The 27,742-nt window shown below is 42.8% G+C and overlaps 1 protein-coding gene across 2 annotated transcripts; it reads left to right on the top strand.

The window, feature by feature from the left end:
• Positions 1 to 973: 973 nt before the first annotated feature.
• On the top strand, positions 974 to 26,953 carry KPNB1 (karyopherin subunit beta 1; the record flags this gene model as incomplete). 2 transcript variants are annotated; one of them, XM_080924368.1, is made up of 22 exons in its annotated part: positions 974 to 1,327; positions 1,424 to 1,482; positions 3,539 to 3,721; positions 7,241 to 7,441; positions 8,483 to 8,635; positions 10,259 to 10,318; positions 10,792 to 10,881; positions 11,829 to 11,939; positions 12,663 to 12,764; positions 14,951 to 15,175; positions 16,584 to 16,775; positions 18,100 to 18,230; positions 18,841 to 18,988; positions 19,229 to 19,300; positions 20,310 to 20,454; positions 21,795 to 21,877; positions 22,441 to 22,548; positions 22,860 to 23,003; positions 23,120 to 23,225; positions 23,944 to 24,058; positions 24,781 to 24,942; positions 25,599 to 26,953. In XM_080924368.1, coding segments are annotated over exons 1-22 (2,631 nt in total). In that variant the 5' UTR covers positions 974 to 1,287. The 2 variants fall into 2 exon arrangements, with proteins under 2 accessions (XP_080780494.1, XP_080780493.1); XM_080924367.1 differs by lacking the exon at positions 25,599 to 26,953 and having other exon boundaries at positions 24,781 to 24,946.
• Between the last annotated feature and the right edge of the window lie 789 nt (positions 26,954 to 27,742).

The raw sequence follows: 27,742 nt of genomic DNA, 5'->3' as shown, positions 1-27,742 counted from the left end.
CGGGATCCTAGGATGGCATGTATGTCGCCACACCTCGCCAATGCACATGTTCTTTATATAACTCTATACACCTAAGTCTGGGTTATATGCTGACTGTCGAAACAGCACAGGGCTCGGACAGGGGCTCCAAGGGTAATTAGGCGCGCCTAAATCCAGCTCTGACCGAGTCTGTAATCGGCTGCGTGACCTTGGACACGCTCATGCTCTCGCTGAACTTCAGTTTCCAAATCCGCACGTTGGAAAGTGAACCACGTGTTCCTCACGGTCCCGCTCAGCAGAGCCTGGCAGCAAGCGACCTCGCCATTCCGGCAAGCTTCCTGTGGGCGCGGCGCAGGACTTTAACGGTTCCCCCTCCCCGCCCCCTCGGAGGACCGCGAAACCCTCACTTCCCGTACAGCACCGCGAGTGACCACTCTCCGTAAAGCGCGGTTCGAGCCACTCGCGTGCAGCTCCGCCCCACCCCGGAGGCGTCCCGTCATGCTCTGCGCTAGACTCTTAAGAGCCCGGGCGCCTCCCGCCTTTAGGCGCGGCGACCCCCGAACTCCTCTCCTCAGTTTTCGCGGCGCCCCGTCCTATCAACGTCCAGTATCCCAGCCAATCCGGCGCGTCCAGAGGCTTACCTTCCGCCCACCCTCCTCCCCGCGCACAGCCGGTCTGAACCCGAAGGCCTTTACCAGGCCGGCCCAATCAGCGGCGCGCTCCTACCTGCCCCATCTCAGGGTCCCTCCCCTCGGCCAATAAGCTGTCCCCATTCTGATGCCCGCCCAGCCAACCGGGCCTTGAAGCCCACAGGCCAATGGGTGCGTGGCGACCCCTCAACGCTAGCCTTCTGGCCAATTGGGGATTCCGCGTGGCCCCGGCAGCAGCCAATCGCTGAGCAGCGCGGTGCCGCGGCGGAGAGGTCCGGCCGGAATATCCCTCCGCCTCCCTCCCTCAATCTCTCTCCCTCCCTGCGATCCGCCTCTCACTTACTGCCGCCCTTCCTTTCTCCCTCCGCCGCCTGAGCACCAGCCGCGCTCTGAGCTGCCCCCGGGGTCCCTCCCCCGCCGCCAGAGGAGCAGCTGCTGCCGCTTAGCATATTAGGAGGGCGGAAGGAAGGAGAGCAGGGAGGAAGGGGAGCTGGAGCGCCTGCCCAGAGGCAGACGGTGAATGGGCTTGTGGTGACCCCCACCCCTCACCCCACCCTCCCTTCCCACCCGACCCCCAACCCCCATCCCCAGTTGGAGCCGCCGCCCGAGAGGCCGGACCGTCGTCTTGGGAGGAGTCCCCGCCGCCGTCACCTCCGCCATGGAGCTCATAACCATCCTCGAGAAGACCGTGTCTCCGGGTAGGACTCGGGGCCGGGGGTCGGGCTGAGGTGACTGGGGTGGGGGAGGGGGTGGCCCCTCTGACCCCGCTGCCTCTCCCCCATTTCTCCTGGCAGATCGGCTGGAGCTGGAAGCGGCGCAGAAGTTCCTTGAGCGTGCGGCTGTAGAGAATCTGGTGCGTGCTGCCCCGCCGCGCCCCATCTCGCCGCGTCCCCATCCCTGCGTGCGGGCCTTCCCGCCCTCCTGGAGGCCCAGGCCTCAGGAACCCACCCCGCCCCATCTCGTCCCCCTTCCCCCCCGCCCGGCCCAACCTAACCCCGCCATCGGGAAGCCGGTGGGTGTGTCCCGCCCCGGGCCCCGAGTCTGGCCAATGGGGAGGCGCGCCGGGGTGATCGCTGTCCAATCGCCACGCGGCCTGAGGGCGGCGGTGCAGCGGGAGGGAGAAAGAGGGAGGGAAGGGAAGTTAGGTTGCATGGCGCTGCGTGTTCAGCAAGGGTGGGGGTTGGGGAGCCGGGCCTAGGGGCCATGTGGAAGCTCTGCGTCCTGCCGCCTGCCTTGTGCTGGCTGTAGCCGGCTTCTCCTTCCTGTCTCATGGCTCTGTGGCTGTCTGCAACTACTTCCCAGAGCCCTACCCTTTCCTACCTCCCTTGGTCTGCTCGTGGCCACGCCTGGCGCCAGACCACCTCTGAACCCATTGCTACAATTTTTTCTATTTCTTGCCCTATTATCCCATTCCTGGCCTAAGTGCGCACGTTATGTTCTGTTTGGACTTGGATTATCAGAGACCTCATCTTTAGGGAATCTTAGCTCATTTCTGAGATTGCGCCTATAACCTGATGAAATCACTGGAGTAACCCCGTTTTTCATATTTTCTGATTTAAGAAGTATATTTTAAAAGGGAAAGACTGACTTTTGTGTAGGAAAATGTGGACTATTGAAACAGTCTATTGTCAGAATGTTTGTCCTCTCCTTTTTTGGGGGAAGGGTGGGTAGTATTGAACATCTCTTAAAGGTAGTAAGTTTTAAAAAGTTAAAAAAAAAATCCCATTGTAACCAAATGTGGTCATTTGTGATAGTTTGGCAAATTACTAACATTCATAAAGCAGCATCTTATTTGTATAGACCACTTCTCTTTCTGGTGGAGAGGTAAGCGAATTTATTGACATTTTTATCTTTTAACTCACAGTTTCAAGCATTTCCTTGTTAGTGTACATTGAGGATTTTGTTCATAGATTTGCTTTGCTAGTTTGTCAGAAGCCCTTTTTCATGCTCCTAACATTCTTCAGTGTCACAGAATAAAACTTGGAGGATTATTTTCTGAGTTTGTAGAGTTCGCTTACCTTAAGAATTAGCTCCTGTGCTTGAAGAGTTTACTAACATTAAAAGAAATGTGCCTACTTTGGGCTTCTGTAATGTTCCTGATTGGGCAGGTTTTCTCACCCCCTAGTGTGTACCCCTATATGTATGCTTTGAAAGAGGAAGGAGCATGTTACAAGTTTTAGATGAGTAACTTTTGCACCTGTATATTTGGAGGTTTCATTGTTGGCAGTGGGTCCAGAACTGGATAGGCTCCTATAGTGTGTCCTGCTGCTAAACAAAAATGATTTCTCTTGACAACATGTCCTATTCTTTTAATTTCTGAATTCTAATTAACACTGACTTACAAATCCTTTTGCTGAACATTCAGAACTAACACATAGAGGACTAGGTCTTTTATCTGTGTTATGCTTAGATGTATATGTGTGTGTGTTTATGATAGAAAAGATGACTTATATGAGATCAGAGGGCTGTCCTGATTGTTATTTTGGGGTATGATTTTTTTTCTAAAGCATACTTTTTAAGCATTCCTTTCAGCCATTTGCAGTACTGGGCATTCTTGTACATGCTTGGAGAAACTGGTCGCTGGGATAAAGCATTACGAGTTGTCAGTTTGGCTTTAATTCTGGGGATCTATTCATAAGATTTGGGCTTAAAACATGTTCTTGAATCTGTCTCTTCATATAGCAGGTGATTTTATAGGCCTTTTTGCCTAGTCAGGCCTTTATTTAGAGGTTTTCTGAACCCAAGGAACCCTCTTCAGTGATGAGTCTAGGCGGGTACCACTTTAAAGATATGTTTTCCAGTTTTCTGAGATACTTTGGTTTGATCTAAATTTTGTGTGCTTCTCTAGTTTATTTCTTTACAAGCAAGTGGAAATTGCTGATCTACTTACAAATGCATCTTCTCAACAGCCCACGTTCCTTGTGGAACTGTCCAGAGTGCTGGCAAATCCAGGAAACAGTCAGGTTGCCAGAGTTGCAGCTGGTCTACAAATTAAGAACTCTTTGACATCAAAAGATCCAGATATCAAGGCACAATACCAGCAGAGGTGGCTTGCTATTGATGCTAATGCTCGACGTGAAGTGAAAAACTATGTAAGTGACTTTCAAATCCTTGATATCATATGGTCTAAGGACACTGTTGGGCATGGTCATTTGCATGGCATAGAGTTTGACAGTGATAGGTTTCTGAATGTAAAAGTTTATTTTGATTAAAGTCTCTTAGTATGGAAATAGGTGTTTGGTGTAATGGGTCGGGTTCAGCTAGCTAAGGTGAGCTGCAGTTCTTGGGAACCTCTGGTTGGGTCTCTTAATAGGATTAGAAAAATACAGGTTTTGATGCTGTTTATTGCAGCCACTTAAGAGATTTCACTGATGCTTTAGCTCAGTGGCAGAGGCTTCCAGTAGCTACAAAGCTTCAGGTCCTCTCCTTAGCACCACTGAAGAGAAAGTGTAGTTGGGGTCTCTAGGATGAAGCTGAGGAATTTATTTTGCCACAGTCTCATGTAGCCCAGGCTATCATCAAAAAATCCTAGCCTTCCTATGTTCACTTCTGAAGTATGGGCTTATAGGCTTGTGGCACCACACTCACCGCTCTGGTATATTTTTGAGCGTGTGACAAGGTGTTAAGTAGCCTGGCCCATCCTTGATTTTAGTAAGGGATGGCTGTGAGCTTTTACTTTTCTGTGTGTAAGTGCTGGGGTCACATGTTTGCCACTATGCCTGGATTTTCAGAGACATCTTAAAAATATTTTCTACTTTTAAAAAATTTATTTTATATGCATACACTGTATATATCTGTCTTCAGATAAGAGGAGGGCATCCGATCTCCATTAGAGATGGTTGTGAGCCACCATGTGGTTTCTGGGAGTTGAACCCAGGACCTCTGGAAGAGTAGTCAGTGCTCTTAACCACTGAGCCATCTCACCAGCCCTATTTTCTACTTTTTAAAAATGTGTATTTATGTATGTCTTAGAAACTCTGGAATCCAGAAGAGGGTGTTGGTTCTCCTGGAGCTGGAGTTACATGCTATTGTGAGCATCAGACAAAGGTGTTGAGAACTGAAGTCTTAGGTCCTTTGGGAGAACAGGAAGTGTTAATACTGTTGTGCTCTCTCCAACACAGTCAAACAGCTCCTTTTGCTTCAGTGGTGGCAGGTCCTATTTGCTGGTTTTTACATAACTCTGAAGTCAGGGAGATAATTTAAGTAATTTTGAGTCAGAGTTTGCAGGGTTTTGTTTTTTTTTTTTTTTTGTTTGTTTTTTTTTTGTTTTTGTTGTTTTTTCCTGTGTCTCATCAGCCTGTAATCCAGACTGGTCTTAAACTCACAGTATAACTGGCTCTGCCTCCTGCTTCCTGGGTGTACACCCCCATACCTTGCTTTAAAACCCAAAGTATGGAGAAGTTTGTTGAGATCTCAGCATTAAGAGTTCTTTGCTGGTTTTGCATTGTGGCATTTTTGTGATTTTGTTGTTGTTTTGCTATTTTTTAATTGGAACTTACGCGATTCAGACTTAGGTAGGCTTGTCTTTTCTTACTGTTTTAAGTAATAGTTACTTGGTCTTTATGGTCGGGCCAAAGGAAGCTGGATAAATTAAATAGTTGCAGTCATAATTTGTTTGGGGGTATTAAGGTGGAAGTAGGAGGAATTTGTAGCATTTGGGCAAGTCAATATTATGGGCATCAGACTTGCTGTATTTAGTTTCTACTTCTAGGCAAATTAGTGTCCTTTGAGGCTGATGCTTTCCTAGCAGTGACCCTCCTTCCTTTTCCAGTCATGCTGTTGTCTACTGACTGTCAGTTGACACACAAGTTAAGAAAACAAATTTATTTTGAATTTTTCATAGAGTATATAAAGCTATTTCAATCTAAACTGTGGCTTCTCAGAAATGATATCTTTCTGAAATGTTATTATTAGACAGGGTCTCACTATAGCTGAACTCACTGTGTTGATCAGGCTGGCCTCAAACCCACAGAGATCAACCTGCTTCTGTTTCTCTAGTGCTAGATTAAAGGTGTACCAATGTGTCTCTTGTCTAGCTATTGAGTTATTTTAAATCACATATTTGTGTGTGGGCATGTGCACTTTAGTGCAGATGCCTATGGGGGACAGAGGTGTGGAATACCTTTCCCTGGAGCTGGAGTTACAAGTTGTGAGCTGCTTGATGTATGAGCCAAGCTTGAGTTCTCTGCAAATGATGAATGTGCTTTTAATGTCTGAACCATCTTTCCAGCCAAGTATATTATTTTAATCCCCACCTCCTCTTAGTTGTTGGACATAAATAAAATATTTTTTCTTTTGTGTTTTAATCTTCTGGAGCTGGAGATCTCACACTGCTCCCAGGCTGGCTTCTGCCACACATAGGGTATCTTCCATACCTTTCCCTCCCTGGTGCTTGGTGTCTGCACCCTGGGTTGGGACGTAGGTTGAGTTACGCCCATTCACCTCCTGTAGTTTTGGAGAGCTCACCTCATTTTCCTTTGTGGTCTTCAGCAAGGAGCTCATTGTGGAGCCCCTGCTGGCCTTGGACTCAGTGGCTTCTTCCTGCCTTAGGCTTCTGTGTGCTGAGCTTATTGGACAGGAGTCAGGGTGTCCTCCACTGTATATGCCTTTGACATATACTTTTTATTGACAACCATTCTAGTTCTACTGTTACTGTGTAGAGGGTGGCAAAGATGATATGCCATATAAGAGTGTTCATGCTAGCTAATAGCTGAGTGACCTGACCTAGTCAGCAGAGCTGGCCTGAATAGCTGGCAGCTTTCTCTTTTTTTGGTCCTGTGTTCATGCCAGGAACAGTTAACTGTTGCCTTTGAGTGAACTCATGATTCTTAGTGAGTTCATGGTCTGAATTAGCTGGCCATGGTAATGGTTAACCTTGCGCAGGTGGTGGCTTCTTCCTTTATCCGAATCTGTGTGATTACCCTGTAGAAATGTTGCATTTCCAATGAGACATGCTTAGTGGCACATTTCCATTTGGCATCACTGACTACTTGGTGATGGCTAAGAGCACTATTTTGGTTCCTAGGCATACAGAACTAGTCTTCTGAGAGTTTGGGTTATATAATGGTTGAGTCTTAGATTTTGGTAACATTTATATGATGGTGTCACTTAGCCCCAAGCTTTTTTACATAAGTCAGTACTAGATTGTAATGAACAGAAAGGAGATTTTTGTGTGAGAAAAATCACTTCCCTGAGTCAGATTAGATTAATGTATGGGGAATTACATCCACCTGAGTGCTCCACAGCTACACATTCCACAATCCTACCTTCCTGCCCACAAAAGGAAATGAAGATGCTCTTATTACAAGCACATGCCTAGTAAATATATTTGCCCTTGTCTCTCCTGCCTTGTCTTTTAGGGCTACTTTTTTCTGACGTGTTGAGTTTTGATGTGAGATGAGTTTGGAAGAACTCCATTTGGCTGCAAGCAAAAAATTGGTTTTGCTTAAAGGTTCTAGAGACTGGTGTTGATACTTAAGTAGTCTTTTTGTGGGGTGAGGTGAACAAAAATTAGATGTTAAAGTAGTAGTTGGTGGTGGGTAAAATATACCACAGTGTTACAAACTGATATTCTGTGTAATTTTTTCTATCCTTCAAACCCACCCCTCCAGGTTTTGCAGACTTTGGGCACAGAAACTTACCGGCCCAGTTCAGCCTCACAGTGTGTGGCTGGTATTGCTTGTGCAGAGATCCCAGTAAGCCAGTGGCCAGAATTAATTCCTCAGCTGGTAGCCAATGTCACAAACCCCAACAGCACAGAGCACATGAAAGAGTCCACATTGGAAGCTATCGGTTACATTTGCCAAGATATAGTAAGTATTTGACTATTTCTAATTTATATGCTTTCACGTTTTTTTATTGGATCTTTTTAAACTTTATATTTCAAATGTTATCCTCTTTCCAGGTCCCCTCTGGAAACCCCTATTCCGTCCCACCTTCCTGCCTGGCATTCCCCAACACTGGGGCATGGAGCACTTTGATTCTTTTAGCTGTCACATGAGTAGTGCTGGGGTTCTCTATCAGAAGATGGAAACACAAGCTGCTTTAGTATTTTAAAGTTAGGAATACTTATATTGGACCTTTATTCTTAAATTACTAATCATGCTCTAAAGTCAGGAGCTCAGAATGGGCTGAGCTGGGGTATAGCTAAGGTAGAGTGCCTAGTATTCATGAGACCTTTTGATAGGGTCTCCATCACAGAAAGAAAAAACTCTGGAAATCAGTAAAGGATAGTCTGTTTTGTGTTTTTTGTTTGTTTGTTTTTTGTTGTTGTTGTTGTTTTGAGACAGTCTTATTGTATTCCAGGCTAACCTTGAACTCCTGAGCTTTCCCTTCCATTTTTCAAGTGGTTGCTCAGGGTTTTGTGGGGGGAGGGGAAGGGTGTCATGAATGTTCCCATGCCGTTTTATTTACTGTCTGGAGGCTAGTTTCTCACCTACTATATATAATCACTGGAACCACAGAAGTCTTAGGTACAACCTCCTTGGACTGTTGCTCCTCTTTATGGTTAGCACTGACTTATTACATAGCCCATAACAATTGACCTGAGCTTAGATGTCCTTAGTCATTCACTGCAGGGCCTTGATTGTTCTAAAACTTTATTTTTGGCATAGGTGGGAAAACCTACCAGATTACTGCTGTCTCTGTGTCCAGATATGGGCTGATGAGTTTGGCTTGTTTTGGTTTAGTTTTGTACCATTCTGGGGGGTATTTTGCAGGTACTTTGCAGAACTGTTCCAAATGAAACTGTAAGAAAAGGTTGAAGACTCTCTTTAGTAGATGTTATGATTGGAAGGTACAGCTGATTGGTCAACAGCATTTGCGGGGCCATTACTTTTCTCTGCTTATTTTAGGACCCAGAGCAGCTACAGGATAAATCCAATGAGATCCTGACTGCCATAATACAGGGGATGAGGAAGGAAGAGCCTAGTAACAATGTGAAGCTGGCTGCTACCAATGCACTCCTGAACTCACTGGAGTTCACCAAAGCAAACTTTGACAAAGAGGTATGTTTCTTTGACATCGTAACATGTTTAGAGTATAAGAAATAAAAGACTTCAAGCCTTTAAGATTGGAATGTATTCATCTAAATTTAGTGAGGGGATGTCATATCCATGACTTGATAAAATAGCAGATTGGCTATGGTTGACCTTTTTTTAATGTGTGAAGTCGGTTATTCGGTTTGATGTAGAGGCATTCATCAGTGTTTCCTCTGGCAAACTAGCTTTGTACCCAGTGTATTCAATCTCCAGCTGTTAGCACCTACAATTCTACCTTCTGTTTCTGTGAATTTGATGACTCTGGATGCCTCACATAAATACAGAAATGGAGTCGGGCCTTTTAAACTTTTGTATAGTTAAAATGTTTTGTGTACACTCATGGCCTGTGGAGAGTGGTGCATGTGGTGTAGCAGTCGGGGGAGAGTCTGTCTTCTCCTTTCCACTTTACGTGGGCTCCAGGGGTTGAGGGCTGGTCATCAGGCTGGCACACTACGTGCCTTTACTCACTGAGCTATCCTATCCATCTATATTTGATATTTTTTTTTGTGGCTAGACTTTTTTTTTGTTGTTGTTGTTGTTGTTTTGCTTTGTTTATCACTTCAAATGTCATCCATGCACGATAATTCTCTTTGTAGAGCTTCGTGGTAGTGGTGGTGATAAGTGTTTTATATATGTACTACATTTTGTATATCAAGCCATCCATTTTGTGCTGCTACTGCCTTTCGGGTACTATGAAAATAAATTTTTTTCCTAAAGATTTATTTATTTTATGTATCTGAGTACACTGTAGCTATCTTCAGTCACACCAGAAGAGGACATCAGATCCCATTACAGATGGTTGTGAGCCACCATGTGGTTGCTGGGAATTGAACTCAGGATGTCTGGAAGAGCAGTCAGTGCTCTGAACCACTGAGCCACCTCTCCAGCCCTGTGGATGTTTTTTGAAAGCTAATTTCAATTTGTTTTGACACCTTGGCTCACTTTATGTTGTTTCCTGGCCTTTGAGTCCTGAGAACTAGGACACTACAGCAAACTAATTTGTGTATGTGTGGTTTGTTTGTTTATTTATTTTGATTTGTTTATATGAGACAGGCTTTCAATCATGGGATTCAAGGTGTATTCTATCATTCTCAAACTCATAGCAAACTAATTGGTTCGAAAATGGAATTTTCCTTTGAGATAACAGATTATTTAGGAAGGCTAACAATGAAGTTCACCCTTTACCATGTTTGATGTGAATTTGTCATTTCACAGAAAAAAATTTGTCTCTATAATCAAATGTTGTGAATATTTTTAAATTTTTTGTTTTTAGGGACAGCGTTTACTCTCTGTAACCCTAATTGACATAGAATTCATTATAGAAAGAACTTGCTAGACTGAAACTCAGGATATATCCCTTCCTCTGCCTCCACACATACAGGACCATGTTTTGCTAATCTTAAAATTTACATATATGGAATGTGGGTTTCCTACATGTAGGGTTTTAGTTTTTTGTTTTTTTTTCCTTTTCACTAGCTATTAAACCTTGTGACCTAGGTCTCCCTGTCTTCTCTAATACCTTCCTTGTAGAGTCTTGAAACCTTCCTATATGGAGGTAATGTATTCCTAATGTTCTTTACTTTTTTGCAGTCTGAACGGCACTTTATCATGCAAGTGGTCTGTGAAGCCACACAGTGTCCAGATACAAGGGTGAGTGTGTTGCTGTTTGAAAATTATCGCTCCCTGTCTTCCTAGGAAACATTCTTATCACCCAGTTAGAAATTTAGGGGGAATCACTGAATTAAACAGTTTGAGTAATCTCACTAATGAAAGTTTTCTATAACGTGTAGTATCAGTCTCTTAAAGGTCGGGAAGGTTTTAATCGCTTTTGCCATTTTAGTGCCATGAGTCATTCAGTGATTCTCTTCATTGTAGACATTGACATGAAAGGCCTTGCTACTGCTGTGACCTAAACTTGATCCTGGAAGTTAGTGTAAGAAACTACTTGGTCTAGGTATCACCAGTTGGTTTAACCCTCCTATGGGTTTTCCTCACTGGAAACCGATTGAAAAGACAAGAGATAGTGAAAATGGGGAGGGGTCAGATTGATTTGGGTCAGGTGACAATGTTACTCTACCTTTGTAGACTGCTTACTTAGTAACTGTTTAATCTGTTTTTAAAAGGTAAGAGTGGCTGCTTTACAGAATCTAGTGAAGATAATGTCCTTGTATTACCAGTACATGGAGACATACATGGGTCCTGCCCTTTTTGCAGTAAGTACTGTATGTAATTTGAACTTGTTAGTTGCTGGGCTCATTATTTTTAATTGCTGTTTTGTAATTCTGTGGGTTTTTAAAGACTTGATATTACGAAGTCAAGACAATTGAGTAAGGTGTTGTAGTTTGTTGTTTGTTTTTGTGAGACATTGTTTCACACTATAGTTCACTTGTCTGGAGCTCACTGTGTACTCCAGAATTAATGGCCTCAAAATCAGCCACCCTTTTTAGGGCTGGGATTACAGGTGTGAGCTCCATCATGAATGGTAATTTAAGCCTATGTACCAAGAAAATGTCTATCTTTGGTGTTATGTGTATATCTAACACTACCCCCACCCCACCCCCTCTGTAACCCTGGCTGTCCTGGAACTCACTCTGTAGACGGGCTAGCCTTGAACTTCAGCTGTTTAGATATATTTATTTATTTATTTATTATATATGAGTACACTGTAGCTGTCTTCAGACACACCAGAAGAGGGCATCAGATCCCATTAAAGATGGTTGTGAGCCACCATGTGGTTGCTGTGATTTGAACTCAGGACCTCTGAAAGAGGAGTCAGTGCTCTTTAACTGCTGAGCCATCTCTCCAGCCTCCTGTTAAGATATTTTAACTATTATAACTATTATTTTACAAGGCTTTTTTTTTTTTTAAGTTTAGGTTTTGTTTTTTGTATCCAACTAAACTTCAAATTACTTTATTTTTTATTATTTTTTGACTTGTTTATTTTTATGTTTGAGTACACTGTTGCTCTCTTTGGACACACTATAAGAGTACATATCCCATTACAGATGGTAGTGAGCCAGAGTAGCCAGTGCTCTTAACAATTGAACTATCTCTCTAGTCCACAATTTTTTTTTTTTCATCTTGAATGTCTGATTAAAAGGGTGTCTGACTTTGAGTTTGTACTTACTTGGTGTTTATGGTGTCTTTTTTTCCCTTTCAGATCACAATTGAAGCAATGAAAAGTGACATTGATGAGGTGGCTCTCCAAGGGATAGAGTTTTGGTCCAATGTCTGTGATGAGGAAATGGATTTGGCCATTGAGGCTTCAGAGGTGAGCCTGGGGTGAGCCTCTCTGAGAAGAGCTGCTGTTGTGTCAGGACTTTATACATTTTCTTTGTGGGTATCACTCTTCTGGAGGGGTTCTGTTCTGACTGGGTGACTGTCCTGTAGAGATATTTTGTCTGCTAACCAGATACCTTCAGTAACACAGGCTTTTGCCTGTTGCAGGTGTTCATATTGATAGTTCTGCTGTGAACACAAGGGGGCAGCAGGTTATCAGCATATTGAAGTGGCAGCAGATGGGGAATTGTTTCATGTTTGAAATCTTAGTGCAGGACCAAGATGTATAATTGACAACTCACTAGCTCTGGAGAAGTAGTCAAATATTATGGGGAGAGGGTATCTTTGACTTAGAACCTTGAGCAGCCTCATCTTTGTGTAAACTTTGTGCATCTCTTGAGCTAAAAGAACACTGTGTATCAAACTTGGTTGATCTGTAATATTTCCTGTGTGTTTAGAGACTACAGAACAACCTCAGGTGCTCTTATCCACCATGGTGGTTCTGAGAGGTCATTTCACAGGACTTGGTGCCTGCTGATGATGCCGGTGGCCAGTGATCCTAGGAATTTACTTGTGGCTGCACTGTAGTGCTAGGATTATAAACTTGCAAACCACAGCCAATTGTTTTTTGTTTGTTTTTGAAACAGCATCTGAAAGTTCTTACTGCAGGTCTGTAGCGTTTGTAACAGCTAATTTACTTTGTGTTTCTTTTTAGGCAGCAGAACAAGGTCGGCCCCCAGAGCACACCAGCAAATTTTATGCCAAGGGAGCACTACAGTATCTGGTGCCCATCCTCACACAGACACTAACCAAACAGGTGAGCCCCTTGACTAATTGGTTCCATATGGAACTGCTTCCATGGGTGACATTGGCAGCCATTTAATGATGTGGATTACTCAGGAATAGGTGAGCTGAGCTATGGAGTTGTGCCTGTGAGTACCTTAGAGATTTTGGTTGTGAACAAACCTCTCACTGCTCTGATTTCCTGATTGCTGCAGCATTTATACTCATGGGACGTGTGTTTTGTATAAGTTCCAGTGAGATAGATTGTGGGCAGGAGCACAGCTCAGTAGTAGTAGGAAACTTGCCTGACATGTACAAGGCCCTGTTCCTTTCTGCATCAAAGAAGAAAGAGAAAAAGAGCAGAATTGCTATGTTACCTATAGGGCCCTTAAATGTCTGTTTTTGTATCTGCAATATTTTCATGAAATCATTGGATTTATGTATTTTTTAAATGGATGAATTTAGACAAAAGTCATTCACATCCAAATAAAGGACTCTTTATAAATGAAAAATACAGTTAGGGGCTGGGAATTTTAGCTCAGTAATAGAGTGCTTGCCCATCCTTTATGAAGCTCTGGGTTAGGTCATTGGTGCCACAAGGTGTGTGGTGTGTCTGTGATCCCAGCACTCAGAAGCTGGAGATAGGAGGATTCAAAATTCAAATTTACTTGGCTACCTAGTGAGATCTTCTGTCAGAAGAACCCCTGAACCTAATCCAACGTCTTTAATGTTAGTTATTATAAAATAAATTACAATGGCTAAGCTTGATGGCTCAGGTTAAGAGTGGGTATTGGTCTTGGCAAGGACCCATTTTCACTTCCAGGTAGCTCCAACTGCCAGCTCTAGCAAGACCTGTGCTTCTGCCCTACCTCCACATGCACATGCACCTTACATGTATCCACACGCATATTTAACACATTTATTCTGATTTGTAAACAAGAGTAAGTTGGGTTTTTTTGGTTTGAGTAGACTTTGCTTTCCTGTAGACCAGACTGGCCTTGAACTCACAGATCTCTCTACCTCCCAGGTTCTGGGATTAAAGGCACACACAACTACTGCCTAAGAACTATAAAATTTAAAGGTTCATTACAGTATCAAAATCAAAGCTGTCTTGAAGATCTAAGTGATGGGTACATTCAACATACTTGGGTTTTTAAGTTTTTTGAGACAGTGAGAGCCCACTTTCCCCCCACATGCCCCCCATCCTTTCTGAGACAGGGTTTCTTTGTGTAGCCCTGACTGTCCTGGAACTCCATTCTGTAGACCAGGCTGGTCTGGAACACAGACAGATCCTCCAGAGTGCTGGGACTAAAGGCCAGCCAAGAAGGGCTCACGGGAGTGCTGTGTGATCACTGCTCTCATCACTATTCATTGCAGTGTTTCCTGGAGTTGTGTTTGTGCACTATTAGTAAGGGTTTGTCAATGCTTGAGGGAACATTGCTAGGAGTCTGAGCTATAAAATTGTTTTCTGCAGGAATGTACATGTTTTTCTGAGAGTTGTTAGAGACACACAAAGTTTGATTACTTTAATTTATTTCCTTTTTAAAATGTGTTTGTGTTGCTTCTGTGTCTGTGCACCATTTGTGTGCCTGTGCTTTTGGAAGCCTGGAGAGGGCTTCAGATCCAGACAAGCCTGTGGTCTTTGTCCTTTACAGCTCCAGCATCTGCAGTGCTTACCTTTAGTGTCACATACTAAAGGCTTATCTCAAGCTTGCTGTATACAGCAGGATGATTTTGAACTTTTTTTTTTTACACTCTGACCTTGAACTTTCTGTCCTTTTTCCACCTCAGTGCTGGGATCATAGGGGTGTTGTAAAATGTCTGCTTCTTTTTGTATTGTTGACAACCAGTCCTAGGGCTTTGCAAGTGCTCTACCAACAGAGCTACATTCCCAACTCCTGTTGATTTGAGACAGGTTCTTTGTATACCTGGTTAATCTCAGGCCATTACGTGTTACTGTTACAGGTGCGCCCTGCCAGTCTGGGCATTCTTAGATGTAGTTGAAGTTTCTTAACTTCATGATGAATGAGTTGACTCTTCTTCCATCTGCTTCTTGGGATGACATAGTTTATGCTGTAATGGAATATGAAAAAAATTCTTAATCAGTGTTTTATACTTTATTCCCTGAACATTAAGCTCTAATGATGTTTGGAGTATATAGGAAGCCTGCTAAGTAAATTCATGCAAGAAAAGTTTACTTGTGCCGCAATCTCTCAACAGGATGAAAACGATGACGACGATGACTGGAACCCTTGCAAAGCAGCTGGGGTGTGCCTCATGCTGCTGTCCACCTGCTGTGAAGATGACATTGTGCCACATGTCCTTCCCTTTATTAAAGAGCACATCAAGAACCCTGACTGGAGATACCGGGATGCAGCTGTGATGGCTTTTGGCAGTATCTTGGAAGGACCAGAGCCCAATCAGCTTAAACCATTAGTTATACAGGTAAAGCCTGGGGAAGTTTTAGAGGTGAAATGGAATAAGTGTGTGTCTGTTCGTCCATCCGTAAATAATCACCCACAAAGGTTATTTCCAAATAATTAAGTGGTATGTAGGACAGACCTAAAACATTCTTGTGGAGATTAGCAGATCAGTTGCTCTAGTTAGTTCTCATTAAGGGTAAAATACAGTTTTAAAATTTAGTCATGAGGGAAAAACTTTAAACATGAAGAAAAGGCCTTACCTAATAATAATCTCAACTCAAGTATATGGAGTTCTTACTATGAAGATTGTCTTACCAAGTTTTGGGGTTTTTTTATGTACACTGTCACTCTTCAGACACACCAGAAGAGGGCACCAGATCACATTACAGATGGTTGTGAGCCACCATGTGGTTGCTAGGAATTGAACTCAGGACCTCTGGAAGAGCAGTCAGTGTTCTTAACCACTGGGCCATCTTGCCAGCCCTTTTTTTTTTTTTTTTTTTTTTAATGCTATGTTGTAAGCATTTTCCTGTTGATTTTTGGACTGGACAGTCTCAGCGTATATCCCAAGGTAGTTTGAACTGGTGGCTACTGCCTCAGCCTGTGAATACTGGAGTCGTAAATAAAACTACCATATCAACTAGCACCAAACTCCAGGGCTCACATCTTCAAGCTTCACTCAGCCTTCCAAGCAAATGAAATTACAGTGCACAGTACTTAGCCATTTACCCTGTGACTGTTCCTTTATTTGTTTAGAGTCTTGGTATGTCTGGCCTTAAATTAGCTATGTAGCTGAAGTTTGCCTTGAGTTCCAGATCTTCCTGTCTCCACTACCCAAGTGTTGGATATATAGGCTTAACCTCCCCCCCCCCCCCACTTCTATAATCTTTTTTAATGGTATTCTAGTCTTTGGTCAAATTTGACATTATAATGATATGGTATTGTGGAAATGTTTATTTTGCTGGTATAAATGACAGAAGAGCTCACAGTAATTTAACTCTGCATAAAGAAGTAAGTCTGTGATTACTTCTTTTGCCTTTACCTGGCTAAAAATATAGACTGCTTGAAAGTATCTGCCCAAATCTTGATAATTGAATTCTGTATTGGGATTTGGTGAAGGAAAAGAACATTTTGCACTTGATTTACTGTTGTTATTTTATATTATAAACCTATTTTTAAAATATTTCAGTCATATTTTGAGTTAAAGTCCTTCTGTCATATGGGGCCAGGAGTTGTTAATATTTCACATGAGGTCTTTGTAGCCCAGGCTGGCTTCAGACTTGCTACGTACATAATAGCCAAGGGTGGCTTTTCCTGCCTTCATATCCCAAATGCTGAAATTACAGGCACATGCCACAATGGCCATGAATATTTCTTCTGAATGATAGTCATTCTGAATCTTCTTTTGTCTTGCTTTATTGTATTTACAGGCTATGCCCACCCTAATAGAGTTAATGAAAGACCCCAGTGTAGTTGTTCGAGACACAACAGCCTGGACAGTGGGCAGAATTTGTGAGCTGCTGCCTGAAGCTGCCATCAATGATGTCTACTTGGCACCCCTTTTACAGTGTCTGATTGAGGGCCTCAGTGCTGAACCCAGAGTGGCTTCAAATGTGTGCTGGGTAAGGGAGCTTGTCCTAAGCCATTAGGAGGTGTGGGGAAAAAAGGTTACCTATCTCAGTGAAGGACTTGTTCTGAATACTGTCTCCTAATGTCTTGAGTTTAGAGAGTGTCAACTTCAGAAGCCAGAGGGAGCGTTGACTTACTCTGATGGGTTCCCAAAGCATTTAGAGCAGTCATGCAGCATTGTGACTGCACTTGCTTTTCTCCTTTGGTTGCTTTTAGATGAAAAGTTTTGGTTAAATGGAGGTGGGGTTTTTTTGTTCTTTTTTTCTTTTTTCTTTTAATTATAACAAGTAAAAAGACAGGGAAGAAACCCAAAGGAGGTAGGCGTCCTCTGTACTGAGTCTCTGGGGATCTAGTGTAGGAAAGGAGTGGGGGATAAAATCCTGTCACCTGTGCTTGTTTGAGACGGTTTCTCTGTGTAGCACTGACTATCCTAGAATTCACTCTGTAGAGTAGGCTCATCTTGAACTCACAGAGATCTGCCTGCCTCTGGAAAGAAAGGAAATGGTAGTACTTAGTGAAAGAATTCTGCCATTTAGAGAGTTGGGCAGGTTACTAGGCATCTTTAGTACAAATACTTAAGGTATATGAGTGTTTTGTCTGTGTATATTATATATACATTGCATCTGTCTGGTACCTGCAGTGGTCCAGCTCTCTGAAACTGGAGTTATTGTAGTTGTAAGCCAACTGTGGGTGCTGTGGAGTAAACCTGGATCCTCTTTGCAGGATAAGTGCTTTCTTTCCCATACTTAAAATTTCATCATAGATTATGTATTTTGAGACAGGGTCTCACTATGTAGCCCAGATATAGCAAATATATTATGTACGCATGTTTTTAAAGTTTTATTAACTCAGCTACATCTATATAGAACTATAATACTCCTAGTCAAATAAATACATGACCAGTTTCTAATGGATTCCCAGGCATGGAGTCTCTAGTGGTTTCACTGGTATTGCATTAGGAGTTGTCACAAGAACCTCTTAGGACATGGATCCTTCCAGAAGAGAGTACCAATATCCTGAAGCTAGAGCTCCTAGATGTGAAGCACCTTATGTGGGTGCTGAGAATGAACTCCTTTTCTCCATGGCCTTGATGAATAGGGAAATAAGTCTTTCTTTTCTTTCTTTAAAACAAAATAGCTCTGTCAATCAGGCTGACCCTCTAAAACTCTGATATCCACCTGCCCCTGCCTCCCAAGTGCTAGGATTAAAGGCAAGAGCCACCACTGGCTGATCTTCATGTATCTTAAAGGGGGAAAGGGATGAGAGAATCCTACATTGGAGTTCTCTTAGAGCCAACCTTAACTCTCTACATTCCAGGCCTTTTCCAGTCTGGCTGAAGCTGCTTATGAAGCTGCAGATGTAGCTGATGATCAAGAAGAACCAGCCACCTATTGTTTGTCTTCTTCCTTTGAACTTATAGTTCAGAAGCTCCTGGAGACCACTGACAGGTAACTGATAATCCACTGAAGTCAGTGATACACACTTCACTTCTGTTGTCTGGAGGGTCCAAGGAAATGAAGCCTGTGCACTCTTTAGAACTGATGACTGGGTTATCAAGAGAGACAGAGGGAGAGAGAAAATAGATGTGTCGTGGTACAGGCATGAAGGTGGGGCAGTTCGTGGAGGTGGTCTGTTTTGTCACCTTTAGGTCACCAAGCCTGCACATTAAGTACCTCTAAACTAAGACTAGTTCTTATAAATATTGCCAAGTCTGGATACTATAAGCATAGTATTAACTCAGTAGGCTTGATTTTTGTGTTTGTTTTGTTGGTTGGTTGGTTTTTGTTGTTTTGTTCCTCTGTGTAGCCCTGGCTGTACTGGAACTCATTCTGTAGATAGACCAGGCTGGCCCGATAGGGGTTGAAAGTGTGCGCCACCATGCCCAGCTACTTAACCATTTTTGTACCCTATTTCAGTTGTTTGTGGTAGACATTGTCTCTCCCTCTGAACTACATCCCCAACCTCTGGTTTTGTTTTTGGAAAAATATTATCTGTCTGACGAATTCTTCTGTCCCTTCATGGTTGAGGCCTTAACCCTTCTGCATTGTATCTTTGCAGACCTGATGGACACCAGAACAACTTGAGAAGTTCTGCATATGAATCTCTAATGGAAATTGTAAAAAACAGTGCCAAGGACTGCTACCCTGCAGTTCAGAAGACCACCCTGGTCATTATGGAGCGGCTGCAGCAGGTGCTTCAGATGGAGGTGAGACTGCAGTGTTTATCAGGGACAAGGTGGCTGATCTTGACTTACACAGAGGTGTGATGCTCTTGGATATGGCTGTAGGTTCAATCACCACCACCAAACCAAAAAGCTTGCAGCTTACTGCCTATTGTGCTCACCTGCTTTCTGGTTGCCTTGCTCACTGTTAGAATTGCAGAGGCTCAGCCTTGGGAGTTGTAGCAGTGGAAGAGTTTCACTATAGCACTGTTTCCTTTCCTTCAGTCCCATATCCAGAGCACATCGGACAGAATCCAATTCAATGACCTCCAGTCTCTACTCTGTGCGACTCTTCAGGTAGGGTGGCGCCTCTCTCTCTCCCTTTTTCCTTTTTTATATATATGGGTGTTTTGTCTACATGTATGTCTGTGTCCCTTTTCCATGGAGTGCCAAAGAAGGCCAGAAAAGGATACTGTGTTTCTTTCCCCTGGAGTTAATGGTTTTAAGCTATCTTGTAGGTGCTGGAAACTGAAGTTCTCTGGAAGACCAGGCAGTACTCTTAAGAACTGAGCCTTCCCTAAATCCTTAACCTCACTACCATAAAGAAAGAGAATCATTTTATTATTGAGCTCTGAAAAAGTGAGGTGACTCTTGACTAGGGACTGCTCTCTGTGACTGAAGGGAAATTACCTTTCTTCTGTCCTGAGAGATCTGATTTGTCCTTTTGGGCAATGGAAATGCCCCAGAATATTATCTTCTGGCTGTACACCTTTCATGTGTACACAGTTTACTCTTGGTTTTTGTCAGGGTGTAGCTGGGTCTCACGTGGCTTATTCTAAGCAGTCTTTCAAATGGTGACTGGGAAAACTGAAACAAAAATGTCACTTCCTGCTTATCCCTTTTCTGTCAGCAAAAGGAGAGCGTGGAGACTTCTGAGACAAGTAGATCCTGGATGTTGTATTCAGTGACACTCTGCTGCTGACTTACCTGTGAACTCCTGCACCACCGCCACCTAGCTCAGACGTCATATTTTAAAGCACGTTTCTCATCAGACTAAAGATAGGGATGATCCTGTTACTTTATAGATGATGCAAACATAAGAACAGTATATGGAATTGGAGGAGTTGGGAGTAGAAGGCATTAGTGGTTGTCAGACAGGTATAATGAGTTGGAAAAATAGAAGAGATCATTACAATTATTGTTGGATTGCAGCTGATCTGATGTATAAAGGTCTTGTAAAAATGTTATTTGGCATTTGCAAAAAAATAAGAGACTTAATTTTTTATTTTATTTTTTAGAGAAATGGTATAGTGTTCTGATTTGAGGATTTTTTAATTAACATATCCTATTTCTGTTTATTTCACAGAATGTTCTCCGGAAAGTGCAGCATCAAGATGCTTTGCAGATCTCTGATGTGGTAATGGCCTCCCTGTTAAGGATGTTCCAAAGCACAGCTGGGTCTGGGGGAGTGCAAGAAGATGCCTTGATGGCAGTCAGCACACTGGTGGAAGGTCAGTGGGCAGTGAAAACAAAGCTGTTATTGTCTTCACAGTGCGGGACAGACAGGCGACAAAGTGACACATGTAACCTTGACAACCTACCAGGGCAGCGTTAGTACCCATCAAAGGTTCTATTGGGTTTCTTTTTTCCTTGAACAGCAACTTGATTTTTATTAAGGTTTTCTCTTGTTGAGGGCTGAGGAAACAGAAGATTCTGGTTTACTACCTTCGATACTTTTTGCTGTGGACTATAGTGCTCTGGATCGTGGGGGTTTGGTGTTGTATGGATGAACCTGAATTTTAGGAATTAATTCATTATTATTGTTGTTGTTATTGTTATTATAATACTTAACTTTCTGACAATTGCTTTGAGGAATCTCTTCTGAGGAAAGTTAATAAGAGATGCTGAGATTTTAGTTCAGTTGATAGAGTATTTGCTTAATGAGCAGGAAGTTCTGGGGTTGGTGCACACCTATTATCCCAGCTCTCAGGTAGTGGTAACAGGAGCTCACCCTTTGCTACACTAGACTACACAGTAAATTCAAGGCCAGCCTGGAATACATGAATCTTGTTGGAAGGGGAGAGCAAGCAGACACTTGTAATCTTTGCGCTTCAGAAGCCAAGACAAGATTTGAGTTCTGGTGATACCTCAGATTTGAAATGAGGCCTCAAAATAACAAATATGGGACTAGAAACATGTCTGAATTGTTAAAGAGTGCTTGCTGCTCTTGTATAGAAGCAGAGTTTGAGTCCCAGCACCCAAATGTGGCTGCTTTACAAATGCTTATAACTTCCTCTTGTAGCCTCAGTTGGCTCCTGCACATGTTTATGCACACAAACACAAATCAGTAGAATGGTGGGTGGGTTGAAGAGGCCCATTCCTGCTGCTGTAGACTATGCTCTGTCTGCCTTTCTCCATTCTCAGTGTTCTGTGAATTGAACCTAGGGCCTTGCCTATCTTAGGCAAGAACTATATACCACAGAGTTACACACCCCTGCCGTTCTGCTGCTTTTCTTGGCTGTGGCATGTTAAGTCCTGGCTGCAGTAGAGGGACATGAAGCAGGGTCTCCAGCTCTGTTAGATATCCTTTCCTTGACATCCATGCCACTCTGATCTTTAGCTACAGTAAACAGCATTGTGAGGAACATTGGCGTTTTCTCTAAGGCATATGAATTTGGCCCTTTCCGCAGTTGCAAAACTTGGCTAACATGAGACAACTTGAATTCTTTCGCTATGGAAATACTAATCAACACATACTCTTAACTTTTTGAGCAGTGATTCTGTTAGGGCTCTTTGACTCATGTTATGTTCTGTGTTGCTATAATTACCTAATAGTTTGTTCTATTGACAGTGTTGGGTGGTGAATTCCTCAAGTATATGGAGGCCTTTAAACCATTCCTGGGCATTGGATTGAAAAATTATGCTGAATACCAGGTAGGATATGCTCTTCAAAATAGTGTCTGGTTTTTCTTTGTTTTTATATTGTTGAGACTCAGACTTGGAGCCTGGTGCCTACTATGCTAGGAACACACTTAAACACTGAGCCATATCCCACATCTCAAAATCATGTATTCTTATTATTACAGAGTAGAGTAGTATAAAGTCAGGTTTCCGAAGCCAAGGGGTTTTGCATATTTGTAGCATTACTGTCTGCACTGGAGATAGTCTGAAAAGCAGGATATTGGATCTGCCAGATAGAGATTACAAGATGACTGCCTGTATGGTCCTAATTAAAGGGCAGCTGCCAAGTTAGGTGATCCCTGTCCTAAAGAGTAGCACTGTTTCCATGTTCTTTCACAACCATCCTTTCCTGTGGTACTCAAAACACTACTTCTCTTGCTGAGTCTGGTTAAAGCAACATAATCTCCACAAGGGAAGGATGCTTTCTTATTTGATTCTGGTTCACATAATTGTGAGAGACATTGACTAAATAAAAGTCATGCTTTCTTACTGGCAGCCTCTTCTGTTTGAATAATCACTTCCTTGATTCTTTGCAGGTATGTTTGGCAGCTGTTGGCTTAGTTGGAGACTTGTGCCGAGCCCTGCAGTCTAACATTCTACCTTTCTGTGATGAGGTGATGCAGCTGCTCCTGGAAAACTTGGGGGTAAGCATTCTGCAGTCTTAATTAGCCAGTCTTGACAAAGTTATTAGTTGGAAGAAATTTAAGATCCATGGCAAGAAGATGTAGGTTCCTAGAACACTCTCTGCTAGCTTGTGAAGAATAGAATTGTTTATTTTCATAGATAGGTCTAAAGTTACCTAAAAGAGTGTGTTCTACTTGGAAATGGCAACAAAAATACATAATTTTTCTTTCCAACAGTAATTCATTAATTTTTTTTCTCTCAAGTTTCTTGTATCTTCAGACCAGACAAGAATTGGTGTTTCTAAGTTTCCTTTTTCTTTTTTCTTTGTTAGAATGAGAATGTCCACAGGTCTGTGAAGCCACAGATTCTGTCTGTGTTTGGTGATATTGCTCTTGCCATTGGTGGAGAGTTTAAAAAATACTTAGAGGTTGTATTGAATACTCTGCAGCAGGCCTCCCAAGCCCAGGTGGACAAGGTAAGCTTGGAACTGTCATGATCTTTAAAGACAGCTCAGTAGGAGTCTGATAAGACTTTATAGTGTACCTCTTAAAAAGGCCAATATGACGGAGGTTTTGTTCTTTTCTCTTCCAGTCAGACTTTGACATGGTGGATTATCTGAATGAGCTGAGGGAAAGCTGCTTGGAAGCTTACACAGGAATCGTCCAGGGATTGAAGGGAGATCAGGAAAACGTACACCGTTGAGTATATAACCCATGACCCCAAGTCCACTGACCAGGCATGGTGCACAGGGTCAGATGAGCTACATCTTAGCTTTGTAGCTCACTGAACTAGAACCTGCTGCACGTGGGGAGAGAAGAGATGCCCTAATGAAGAGAGTGGTTTCAGGAAGTTGATATAAAGACTTTTTTTGGTATTTCTGCACCCTTCTACTTTCCTGTACTTTTTTTCTTATGGGGGTGGGGTTGCAGGGAATCAAACCCAGGGCTACGTGGTGTGGTAGCAAAGCCCTGCTTGAACTACACTTCTAGCTTTCTTTGGGATCTAATGAAGCCATTAGGGAAAGAGCAGAACTGCCAATACTCTGCTGATTTTGGGCAGCAGGTGTTGAGCAGCTGAAGCCCCCAGTCAGTGGAGGTTGTTCCTTCTGTGTCCCACTTGTGGGATGTAGCTCAGTAATGTAGAAATACTTCCCCACTGTGTGTAAGGCCTATGTCTATTCCATTCTTCAATACCAAAAAAAGTCTTACTCTACGTGATTACGGAACAGTATTTATCAACTCTGCATTTGAAGGACATTCTTCTAAACTGAAGAATAACTTTTGTTATCATGATGTTTTAGCTGGTTTTCCAGCTGGAACCTTCCTATTTGGGTAGAATGGCAGGGCCCTATTGAAAAGAGGCAGAGTCCTGTCTGGCATGGGACAGTTTAATCAGACCTCCCCTTTTCTTTATAGCGGATGTAATGCTGGTACAACCCAGAGTAGAGTTTATTTTGTCTTTTATTGATCACATTGCTGGAGATGAGGATCATACGGATGGAGTGGTAGCCTGTGCTGCTGGACTGATAGGGTAAGTTGTCTGCTTTCTCTAGAGCAGATGTGGGGAATTTTAGGAGTGCAAATGGCAACATCCCACTTCTTGACACAGGTGGTTTTGTTTTACAATGTTAGTGATGAAGCTCAGGTCTTCATACTATGGCCCTCTATCAGGGAGCTGCACTAGGGCCCTCAGAATCTTTAACACAGTCTGTTGATTTCTCATATATAATGATTTGTTCTGAACTATAGGACTAACTTTGCAATACATTATTTTTAAAAGTTGGAGCATCTTCTAGGGCCTTTTAACTCTTTAAAATTATTATTTACCTTGTGTGCATGTGTGTGTGGTGGTCTGAGAACAACTTGAGGGGTTCACTTCTTTCCTAGATCATGTGGGTCCTGAGGATTTGACAGCAGGCAACTTTACCCACTGAGCCTGAGCCACCACATAACTCTTCATAGATTCACAGCTCAAAAGCCTGGTTCTGTTTTCTCTCCCTGCCCCCTCTCCTTGAGAAGTTCTTGCTATTTGGACCATGTTGACATTGAACTCATGATCTTTGTCAACTTCTTCCTTAGTTGCTGACATTATAGGGCTGTGCCGTTATACTTGGTTGAGTCTTTAACTCAATTGACTCAATTGATCACAGAAATCTTTTACAATTTTAACAAGTGAATGAATGCTAAGAGACACTTAGTTGCCTCAGCCTACTGCTGCCAGGAAGTCATTCTTGGGTGTTTTGTTTTGTACAGGGATTTGTGTACAGCATTTGGGAAGGATGTACTGAAATTAGTAGAAGCTAGGCCAATGATCCATGAACTATTAACTGAAGGGCGGAGATCGAAGACTAACAAAGCAAAGACCCTTGCTACGTGGGCAACAAAGGAGCTGAGGAAACTAAAGAACCAAGCTTGGTAAGCTCTTGTCTTCACTCTCAGATCTTGTGAGGATTCATGTTCTATAGGATGGTGGTGACTACCTACTAGTATTTTGGATGCACACTTTACCTGTGTCTGAGCAGGCAGCCTTAGTCTTTCTAAGCCAAATATTTGAGTCCTTGTGTTGAACGACAACAGAGCTCACTGACCAAAATACTGACTTTGGAACCTAATAAAATGTTCCTATATTTTTCTGTTTCTACTCACTTCTCCATGTCCTTTTTGTGCTGGATTCAAACCTATGGTAGGGCTGGAGGGTCTCTGTAGTCTGTTAGCCTAGATAGAGTTTTGAAGACTAGGCTGGCCTGAAACTCAGATCCCACTGCCTTTGTCTCTCCCTCCTGGGTTTAAATGAAAGGCTGGCACCTCCATGTATGTATGGCCTTGAGTGAACATTTATTTGCTTGGTTTACTGGGAATTGAACTCAGGACATCACAAATTCAAGTAAGCACTTTTACCATTGAGCTACAATCTATGATATGCTTATGTATGGCAGCAGGTATACGGAGCAAAGGAATAAAAAAAAAAGATCAGACTTTAAGAGTTGGTAGATTTTATTCTAACTTTGGGCCTTTTGGTTGTAGGAGTTTGGAGTACCTCAGAATTGACCTCTTCATCTGTTTGTTTTTAGATCTGGTACCATTGGGATGATGGCCTGAGACCCCCACTGGAAATCTCCAATCTTTTGAAAAAACCCGGAAGTGAGGAGTGTGCACGGATGCTGAATGTTTGGGAATGAGAGGATGAGTGAGTGAGGCTTGAAAACACCACACTGAAAATCCTGCCACAGCCAACAGCAGCAGCGCTGTTAGTGAGCTAAGTAAGCACTGACTTTGTAGAAAACATAACATCAGCCATCTTGGAACAGAGATACAATGGATTTACTTACTTATTAAAAACAAAAAAGCTGTCTCTTCCCAGGGAAGGCTAGAACTAGCTTTCCTGTCTTGGCCGGTGCCGAATGGGATGACTGATTTGGGAGAGGAGGACCTGGGTTCACCTGTGGGGCTGTGTTGTGAAAGGCAGCCTGTCCCCCTGCTACTGAGGAGAAAGATGGAGCCCGGGTCTTGAGCCCACCTTCACTGTACCGTTGCACTTGGTACTGTATATGTGCCCTTGAGAAGGCGAGTGGGGGATTTCACAGTCTGAGAATGAGTGTGTGTGAGTGAGGCGGTACCCACATTCTCAACTTCAAGTCATTGCAGTTTCTTTTTCCCAGAAAACAAAGGGGTTTGATGTTGCATTTCATAAACTAACTGAAGTTCTGGCTACTGATGCAGCACAAGAGACGTGTTCTTAAAGAGTGAGGAAAGATGCTGTTTAGGTTTGGTTTGGTTTCATTTTAATTATTCTAGGGAAAACACTGACGAATGGTCAGAGCTCCTGTCCTGATCTGTTCATCAAGGCGCCTTCCTTTCCTGATCATATGGTTCAGCTGTGAATGTAGCTATGGGGGGAGGGGGGAAAAGAAAACTCTGGAGTTAGAGGATATAGAAAAATAAAAGTACAGTTGTTACAAATAAAATGCAGACTTCAAAGACAGAAAAAGCCACAACCCAAAACAAAATTTAAATGCTTGAAATTGGCATCACAAACAAGCTCTTTCCTGACTTGTATTGTGGCAGTCGGAATGCCCCCAGAAAACTGTGCCAAAGAGTTTAGAAAACATGTCCAGTAAAATTAAATACACACCCAGAACCGCAAACTTCAGGGAACTATTTTGAATTGCAAATGACGAAAATTTAATGTTGATCGATCTGATAAAATAACCATTTGGAAACTGCTTGGCCTTCTGTTCTTTTCTTTGATTGACTGCAATTCGGTATTGGTCTTTTGCTGCACTTCAAAACCAACTAACTGATAAGACAATGTGTGTGTATCTGTGTACACACACACTAGATGCAATTGTTGTGATGAAGATGGCACCAGGGAAAAGGTTCTATTTTTCCACTGAAGTTGAAGATTAATAAAATGGTGTCAAACATTCCCCTGCTTGCACGCTTTAGTATTATTTAAAGTGTGGTGTGCTGTGATTATAGTGAATCAGGAACGAGGCACCCTGAGTTCTAGAGTCTTTCAGCAATAAGGAACTGTTTCAGTGAACTGGCCCTTCTTGGCTTGTGCAGACAATTGATTTGCTGGCGTTTGGATATGCTGCTTTAAAAAAAAAAATAGACACCAGGGAAGTTTTTATTCCTGGTAGTGTGGAAGAAACACAAGACCCTCATTCCCACTTCCATTTCCATTGTAGTCAATGTATTGGCTTAGGTTTCTCCCATGCTCCTTTCATCTCCCCTCCCTGTCTGAGCCCATTCCTAAGTGGGACTGGCTTCGTTTGCCTGTCCGTACGCAGCATCTGTAGTAGCTCTTTACAGGGTATCAGATATTGTGCCTTTTGGTGCCAGGTTCAGAGTCAAAGTGCCGGTCTGATCTGTGAACCAGTGTACAAAAAAAGTATTTGAAGGAGAAATCCTCCATCATGAGCAGAGCAATCACTAGGAGCCCTAACCCTAGTGAGAAGGGAGGCCCACGCCTCTGAATGCCTTGTTTCTACCTTAGCTGTTTTTTCAGATTTACTAACCATTCCTGATACTAGATAGGTTTGGAGCAGGGCTTAGGGAAGGGGGCAGAAATATTGGGGGAAAGGAAAAAACAATCTGATCATTCCTCAGTGCTACCCATTTCTGTCCTGTGTGGGCTGCTTAGCGAGACAGCAGGGGAATAAAGTACACTGAGAACCATGATGAAAACAAGACCTTGCGTGTTTTGTTCCAG

This window comes from Micromys minutus (genome assembly GCF_963924665.1).
Source record: "Micromys minutus genome assembly, chromosome: 10".
Lineage (NCBI taxonomy): Eukaryota > Metazoa > Chordata > Mammalia > Rodentia > Muridae > Micromys > Micromys minutus.
Note: the sequence above shows the minus strand (reverse complement) of the source record. Positions and strands in the feature narration are given on the sequence as shown.